At 45.2% G+C, this 8,972-nt stretch overlaps 1 protein-coding gene across 1 annotated transcript in view; it reads left to right on the top strand.

Moving 5' to 3' along the window:
• Positions 1–8,972, top strand: part of Cd4 (CD4 molecule) — a 24,251-nt gene that overhangs the window by 7,565 nt on the left and 7,714 nt on the right. The window contains exons 2-3 of the mRNA XM_021191535.2: positions 1,873–1,956; positions 2,084–2,251. Coding sequence (XP_021047194.1) covers positions 1,905–1,956; positions 2,084–2,251 — 220 coding nt within the window. The 5' untranslated portion in view covers positions 1,873–1,904. The remainder of the gene's footprint in view (positions 1–1,872; positions 1,957–2,083; positions 2,252–8,972) is intronic.

Here is an 8,972-nt window from a genome sequence, read left to right as displayed (position 1 = left end):
TCTCTCTCTCTCTCTCTCTCTCTCTGTGTGTGTGTATGAGAGAGAGATTTTTATTTACATGAAATGTCAGTCTATGCTTATACTTTAATTTTTGTTTATTTATTTATTTATGTGTATGGATGTTTTGTCTCCATGTGGGTCTATTTGTCACATGCATACCCTGGGACTAAGTTCCAGATAGACCACCAGTAAATGCTAAGGACTGAGCCCAGATCCTCTGGAAGAGCAGCCAGTGCTCTTAAGGGCTGAGCCCTTGTTTCAGCTCCTGTTTATACATAAACAGTCTAAGTCTAACCAGAACAGACATCTAAACTAACAAGAGATGTTTCTCTATATGGAGTCTAATAGTTTCTTTATGAACTACTTGTCCAAAGATTCAAATAATTAACAAAACAACAAAACCCATTCATAATATTGTCTCTCTCTCTCTCTCTTTTTTTTTTTTTTTTTTTTTTTTTTTTTTTTTTTTTTTTTTTGTGTCTGTGTTTCTCTGTGTATCTCTGTCTGTCCTGGAACTCACTCTGTAGACCGGGCTGGCCTCGGACTCAGAAATCCACCTGCCTCTGCCTCCTGAGTGCTGGGATTAAAGGCGTGCGCCACCACACCTGGCCATAATATTGTCTCTTAAAGCTAGATTTGAGTGTATGTGAGTATGTATGTTTGAGATAGCATATTTGTGTGTGAGTACATATGTCCAGTTAGCATGTTTGTGCGTGCGCGTGTGTGTGTGTGTGTGTGTGTGTGTGTATCCATACCAGCTTGCTCCAGAGATCATTTGCATGGTAAACACTTTATCTTCTGATTATCTCTCCAGTTTAGAATTAGGTATTTCTTTCTTTCTTTTTCTTTCTTTCTTTTTTGAGACAGGGTTTCTCTGAACAGTCCTGGCTGTCCTGGAACTCACTCTGTACACCAGGCTGGCCTCAAACTCAGAAATCCGCCTGCCTCTGCCTCCCGAGTGCTGGGAATAAAGGCGTGCGCCACCACGCCCGACTGCACAATCAATTCTTGCCAGACACTGTGGGATGCTGCCAGTGCAGTGACAGATAACATACCACCACCACCCTAAAAAGATGTGTGCCACCACCACCTGGCTATAATCTTATTAAAAGGCAAGTGGGTCCTTCTCCCCATCCTTGAGACAGGGTCTCATGTAACTCAGGTTAGCCTTGAGCTTACTGTATAGTTGAGGCTGGTCTTGAACTGTCTTTTTGATTAAAAAAGAAAAAAAATGTGTGTATGGGCGTTTGCCTGCATGTATGTACACGTACCTTGTGGTTGGCTGGAGCCTGCTGAGGTCAGTAGAGGACATTGGATCCACAGTACTGGAATTACAGACATGCTCATATGGGATCTGGGAATCGAACCTGGGTCCTCCACAGGAGGAACAAATGCTCGCAACTACTGAGTCAACTCTCTAGACCCTTTAGTTTTATTTTTGAGATAGGGTTTCACAGTACAGTCCTTGCTGGCTTTGGACTCATGGTCCTCCTGCCTTGGTCCCCCAGCTACGAAGAGTGTACACATGTGCCTCTGTGCCAGGGTAGGAGACAATAACGGTGTATGTGAGTACCTAAAACTGTAGTTTGTCTCTGACACCCATGAATACACTTATTTCTGGGTCTATGTCACACACTGCTGCTATTGCTCAGGATGTTTAAATTGCTCTTCAGCTACCAACATCACAGGTTAGTTGGGCTGGACCTTTGGGGTGCATTACTGCAGGGCACCCGCTTTAGTGTATGCAGATAAAGTTCTCTGGGTTGCTTATAAAGGTCCGGAGGAAGAGAGAGCATTCTTGGGTGCCCCAGGCCCAAGGCATACCTGAAGACTGATGATTTCTATCTCCCTCCGCCCCTGACATTTTTGTAGGCTCAGATTCCCATCGACTCAACGAGACTGCCATGTGCCGAGACATCTCTCTTAGGCACTTGCTGCTGTTGCTGCTGCAGCTGTGTAAGTTTTCTGACTTGGGGACCAGTGGCAGATGGTGCAGGAGGAGGGGCAAAGGGGAAACCACAAAGGATGGGACACAGGGAGACAGCTGTTAACATCTGAAACATGACCTTCTTTTTCTGTGCAGCACAACTCCTAGCTGTCACTCAAGGGAAGACCGTGGTGCTGGGGAAAGAAGGGGCATCAGCTGAACTGCCCTGTGAGAGCTCCCAGAAGAAGATTACAGTCTTCAACTGGAAGCTCTCTGACCAGAGAAAGATTCTGGGACGTCAGAACAATGGTGTATTGATTAAAGGTAGGATTGCCTGTCCTGCACCCTCCCCCCCAACCCAGGGAGGGAAACAGCGAGTTGAATGAACCCTATTCCTAGAAGTCCAAAGTCCCATGATGGCTAGGGTCCATACAATCTCAGTGGCCCTCTTTTCTGAGATTCCCTTTTTCTAACTGCTGATGACACTTGGCTCTAGAATCTTAATTTTATTCTTTTAATATTTATGACTTTAATGGACATTGCAAAACTTACTGTATAAAATATATGATCTCAAGAGTCTTAGTACTACAGACCGTGGAGATGACAGGATGCATTGTTTATGCCTGTGAAGAGCAACAGCTAATGATCTAGAGTACTTGACTAGAACATGTAAGGGCTCTGGTCTGATTCCCCAGAAAAAACAAACAAACAAACAAACAAACAAACAAAGCCAAGTGGTGGTAGTGTACATTTTTAATCCCAGCACTCAGGAGGCAGAGGCAGGCAGATCTCTGTGAGTCTAAGACCAACCTATTCTACAGAGTGAGTTCTGTGACAGCCAGAGCTATGTAGAGAAACCCTGTCTTGAAAAACAAACAAACAAGTAAAAACCTACACACACACACACACACACACACACACCAGTACATGTCCTAAGATCCTAGCATTAAGAAGCTAAGGCAAGAAGATAAAAGTTCTGAGGTCGTGCACCAAGACTGTCTCAAAATTACATTTACTTACTCTTAAAAATGAACACATTCTAAGATGTTGTATAAAGCAGATAGATTTGGCTACACTATGTGCACTGTTTGAATGGCTGAAGTTTGAGAAACACTGGGCTGGAGAGATGGCTCAGGGATTAAGAGCACTGACTGCTTTTCTAGAGGTCCTAAGTTCAATTCCCAGCAACCACATGGTGGCTCACAACCATCTGTAATGGGATCTGATGCCCTCTTCTGGTGTGTCTGAAGACAGCTACAATGTTCTTATATATAATAAATACATAAATCTAAAAAAGAAAAAAAAAGAAAAAGAAAAAGAAAAAGAAAAAGAAAAAGCAAAGCAAAGCAAAGCAAAGCAAAGCAAAGCAAAGCAAAGCAAAGCAAAGCAATGCAACTAAATGCAGCCCCAGTTCAGCCTCTAGTCTTCCCAGAGAAGCATCTGAGGCCCGGCCACAAGACTTCATGCCTACTTGTTATCACCATTATAATAATTCGTGTTTGTGTGTGCTTGTATATGCACACGTATGAGGGTTACTGTGTGTGTGTGTTGAGGTCAGAGGACAACTTTAGGGACTGAACTCAGGTAGTCAGGCTCCTGTGGAAGTACTCGCTGGGCCATCACACCAGCCCTGAAGTCATTTCATGATTGTTGCTGTTGCTTTTGAGACAGGGTCTCTCTTTGTGGCCCTGGTTATCCTAGAACTTGCTGCTGAGAGCAGGCTGTCCTTGAACTCACACATATCTGCCTGCCTCTGCCTCCCAAATGATTAAAGCCACACCCAGCTAAGATGATGACTTCAAATTTAAAGTTTTATAAATTAAAGGCTGCTAAACTTAGTTTACTTACACATTTACTTTGTTTACAAGACACAGGGTCTCTTGTAGCAGGCTGGCCTCAAGTTCAGCGGTGTAGCTGAGGATGACCTCGGCCTCCTGAGCCTTCTGTTTCTGATACCTTCCTAGAACAGGTGTTACAGACGTGTATGAACGAGCACACTGTCTGGCCTATGCTGCCGTATGTGCTGTTGAGGTCCTTGTTCAGCATCCCATGAAAGGGCTCCACCAACTGAGCTACATCTGCAGTTTTGTTTACTTATTTTTTGAAACAGGTTACAGCCTAGGCTGGCCTTGAACTCACTATGTAGCAGACATGATCTAGAACTCTGGATTCTCTTTTGTCTGAGAATTCTAGGCATGCCCGCCTTTCCTGGTGCAGGGGTGAGGGTGGGTCAAAGTTAAGATTTTGTGCATCCTGAGCAGGCATTCTGTCAACGGAGTGGCATTCCTAGTGAGCACACACTGGATTTTAGAAGCCTGTCTGCATGACTCTAGTCGACATGACCGTGTACTGCTGCCCCCAGCATCACAGCCAGCATTGAAGGTTTTGCTTAATCCTGTGTGTGCATTTGTTTGTGAGTGCAGGAACATTCATGCCACAACAAACAATGGAGGTCAGAGGTCACCCTCACGTGTTGGTCCTCATCTTCCACCTTATTTGAGGCAGGGTCTCATGATGTTTATCACTGTATATGCCAGGATTGCTGGCGCATGGGCTACTACACATCTTGTCGTCTTTGCCTCCCTCACAAATTTGTGGTGAGCAGTTTACCCACTGACCCACCTTCTTAGCCTCAGTTTCTTCTTCTTCTTCTTCTTCTTCTTCTTCTTCTTCTTCTTCTTCTTCTTCTTCTTCTTCTTCTTCTTCTTCTTCTTCTTCTTCTTCTTCTTCTTCTTCTTCTTCTTCTTCTTCTTCTTCTTCTTCTTCTTCTTCTCCTTCTCCTTCTCCTTCTCCTTCTCCTTCTCCTTCTCCTTCTCCTTCTCCTTCTCCTTCTCCTCCTCCTTCTCCTCCTCCTCCTCCTCCTCCTCCTCCTCCTTTTCCTTCTTCATTCGATAGTTTAAAAATATGACAATGTTCTTTTAACTGGGATTTATTTTCCTTACCTGTGTAAAAACTTTCTAAATATTTCTAATCTTCTTCTTCTTTTTTTTTTTTTTTTCCAGGACAGGGTTTCTCTGTGTAGCCCTGGCTGTCCTGGAACTCACTTTGTAGACCAGGCTGGCCTCAAACTCAGAGATCCGCCTGCCTCTGCCTCCCGAGTGCTGGGATTAAAGGCGTGCACCACCACTGTCCGGCGGCCATTCTCTTTCTTGTCTTTCTTCTTGGGTCTCTCTTTCTGCTGTTGTGGTGCAGACTGGCATGTGTCATCCCCTGTGAGTGACCAAGCCTAGGAGCGCCCACTGGACATTCTGCTTTCTTTGCACCCCAGTTGGAAAGCTCCACGCCCTGATGTCTCTTGACAGCTTTCCTTGAGCTACTTTCTGGTGTCATCTCCCCTTCCTGAACCTCCTTCCCCCCCCATCCATCTTTCTGTACTTAAACCTTTTTTTTTTTCCTTGTTGCCGGGGAGCTGGTCAGTGTGTGAGAGTTCTTACAGCCTGAAGACATGAGTTGGAGACTTCATCACCCATGTGGAAATCTGGAATAGAGTGATCCACCTGTTGTACAGGGCAGAGCCAGGAGGATCTCGAGGAGGGGGGGTGCTCACCACCATACCAACTCCAGGGTTAGTGAGAAACCTTGTCTTAAAGAAATAAGGTGGAGAGTTACATAGCAGAATATCTGATGCCCTCCTTTAGGCACTTACACACTCATGTGCATAGATAGTGTGTGCGCGCGCACACACACACACACACACACACACACACACTTGAGAACTTTATTTCTTCCCATGTTAGAAACTGAAAAGAGGGGCCGGTGAGATGGCTCAGTGGTTAAGAGCACTGACTGCTCTTCCTTAGTTCGAGTCCCAGTAATCACATGGTGGTACACAACCATCCATAATGAGATCTGACGCCCTCTTCTGGTGTGTCTGCAGACAGTTACAGTGTACTTACATATAACAATAAATAAATATTTAAAAAAAAAAGAAACTGAAAAGAAGCAAATGCTCTACCATGAGCCACGCCCCCAGCCAGCGTATATTTTCCTTCTTAAAAATAATTTTATTTATTATGGGCTGGAGAGAAAGCTGAGTAGATAAGAGCATATTCTCCTGCCGGGGACCTGGGTTTGGTTCCCAGCACTCACTGAGAGAGGCTCCCAACCATTGGTAACACCTGTGCTAGGGGAAATGATACCTCCTTTGGTTTACATGGGTACCGGGTACACACATTGTGTATAGATATACATGCTGTCAAAATGCTCATACATACAAAAGAAAAAAATAAATCTTTAAAAAATTATTATTTATGCTAGGTGGTGATGGTGCAAGCCTTTAATCAGAGCAGTTAGGCAGAGGCAAGTGAACTCTTGAGTTTGAGGCCAGACTGGTCTACAGAGTGAGTTCCAAGACAGCCAGGGTTACACAGAAAAACTAGGGTCTTGAAAAACCAAAAAAAAAAAAAAAAAGGAAAAAGAAAAAGAAAAAAGAAAAAATTACTTATTATTATCCCTCCCTCCAGTGAGTGTGTATGTTCAGAGGATAACTTATTGAGCTCAGTTCTCAACTTCTGCCTTTGTGAGGGTTAAACTTAGGTCACACCCCACTCGCACCCCATCACACTCACTTTTGGTGGTGGTGGGATAGAGGCTGACCCCAAGACCTCATGTCTTCTAGTCAAGTTCTCTACCACTGAGCTACATTCTCTATCCAGGCTTTTAAGACTTAGTCCAACACCGCTCTCCTCCACCAGTTTGTCTCAGATTTGCCCATTCTCTTAGATACCCTACTCTCTTTTGAATTGTGTTTTCAAATTACAGGGCATCATAGACAATTTCGTCATGATTTTCTTCATCAGAACCAAAGGAAGGCAAGAAGCAGTGCTTATTTTAGGAGAGAGGCGATACGTATTACTTTGAACAGTTTACTCTGGCAGCTAATTATTCCTAGGGCTACGGGAAACACAAGCCTAGAGGAGAGCAGAAGGCTGGACTGGGCATCTCGTCTGTGGTGATGACAGAGCTAGTTAGGGGAAGTCAGAATGGATGCAGAAACGGGGAAGCAGAGCTTAGGTACTTAGATACTTAGGGCAACACCAGACAATAGTCTGAGGTCAAGACCAGCAAAGGGAACTAAGGTGTGAAGGGGAGAAAGAAAGGGTGACAGGGGGTGAGACCCATAAGCAGGTAGGGGCATTGTCACCAAGTCTGGTGGCCTGGATTCGATCCATTCGATCCCTGAGCCCCACACAGTGGAAGGAGAGAAATGCACGTGCGCACTCGCGTGTACACACACACACATACATACACACGGGGGCGTGGGCAGGGAGAGGAAGGGGGAGGGGAGGGGGAAAGGGCAGAGAGAGAGGGAGAAGGAGAGGGAGAAGGAGAGGGAGAAGGAGAGGGAGAGAATCTGAGTAAGCTACTCCTCCAAGTCTGTTCAGTTGTGAGAAGAATGGAGAAATGGATTATGGAGCTGCCCCTGCACCCAGGGAACTGAAAGAGGAATCTCCTCTTGTGATCAGTTTGACAGGAACTGAAACCACCTTGGAGATAGGCCCCAGGGAACTGGGGAGACTTTAGCCTCTGGGCATGACTGTGAGGGCTTCTCTTGATTAGATTCTGGTGGAGGAACCAACCCACTGTGGGAATAAACAGGAAAAAAAATCCAAAAACTAAAAAAAACATAAAACAAAAACAAAAAACACAAAACAAGACCCCAGCAGAGCGCAAGGATCAGTTCACCATACTCTGCCTCCTGGTGGTGCATTGAATGCTTTAACTCCTGTTGCCTTGGGTTTTGAGCCCTGATGGACTGACTGGACCCTGGACCCTCAAAACTCCCTCTCTTAGGTTGCCTTTGTCGGGTGTTTTATCAGCAATAGGAAAAGGACGTAAGACAGAGACCGGACCGGGAGGCATGGAGACGGTGTAGTTCTGACATACAGTCTCCCTAATATGTGCGAGCCCTTGGGATCTGTCTCCAGCATGAATGAAGAGGGAGGGAGGAGAGAGGAGGGAAGGAAAAAACAGAGCCCACATTCATGCTGAAGGAGCTTTCTAGAGACAGCATTGCAGAGTGTACATACGGGGCTCGAACTTCGAGCTCCACCTCTCGGGTGGAGGGAGCCCCGAGTTCAAGGCCAACCTGGTCTACAAAGCCAGTTCCAAGACAGCCAGGGCTACACAGAGAAACCCTGTCTGGAAAAACAAAACAAACAAACAACAACAAAATAAAAATAGAAAACGGAACAAAAAAGTCACATGGGGTAGGGGTTGTCAGGAGACAACTTGTGGGAGTTTGTTTCCACAAGGGTCCTGGCGATTGAGCTAAGGTCACCAGGTTGAAAGTGTTTACTCACTGAGGTGTCAGGTGAGCTTTGTAGCCCAAACTAGCCTTGAACTCTCAAACCTTTCTTCAACCTCCCGAGGCCTGGCTGAGATTAGCCACCACACAAGACTGAAGTATCATTTATTTAACCATCCTCTGGGGAAGGCATTTAGTTCCGAATTAATTAATTATTAATTAATAGTTCTAATTCCTGGGACAAATTACTAAGATGTATGAATTCGAGCCATTGTCTCAACCCTGAGTGATAGTGTCCATATCTGCCAAACAGTCTGTATTCTCAGGAATTATTGTGAAGATCATGGGAGATGGAGCGTACAGTGTTCAGTTTGTAAGAGTGGGTGCCCCCCAAATCAGCAGAGTGTCGTATGGTATTTTTGAGCTAGTGGGGTACTTACTGTTCCCACCATGTAAATAGATATTGGTGGGCCATCTCATTACTCCAGAGTCCTTCGTGAGGGTGACGTAAAGACTGCCAACTCAGGCTGGGCAATGGTGGCGCACGCCTTTAATCCCAGCACTTGGGAGGCAGAGGCAGGAGGATTTCTGAGTTTGAGGCCAGCCTGGTCTCCAAAGTGAGTTTCAGGACAACCAGGGCTACACAGAGAAATCCTGTCTCAAAAAAAAACCAAAAACCAAAAAAAAAAAAAAAAAAAAAAAAAAAAAAGACAAAAAGACTGCCAAATCAGACCAGCAGAGTCGTGGGCACTCTTTTTGGCAGGGGTGCCAGGGCACCTCAACTTCTTTTGTATGGTT

Source organism: Mus pahari, chromosome 2 (assembly GCF_900095145.1).
Source record: "Mus pahari chromosome 2, PAHARI_EIJ_v1.1, whole genome shotgun sequence".
Classification (NCBI taxonomy): domain Eukaryota; kingdom Metazoa; phylum Chordata; class Mammalia; order Rodentia; family Muridae; genus Mus; species Mus pahari.
This window is presented reverse-complemented; position numbering and strand designations above follow the sequence as displayed.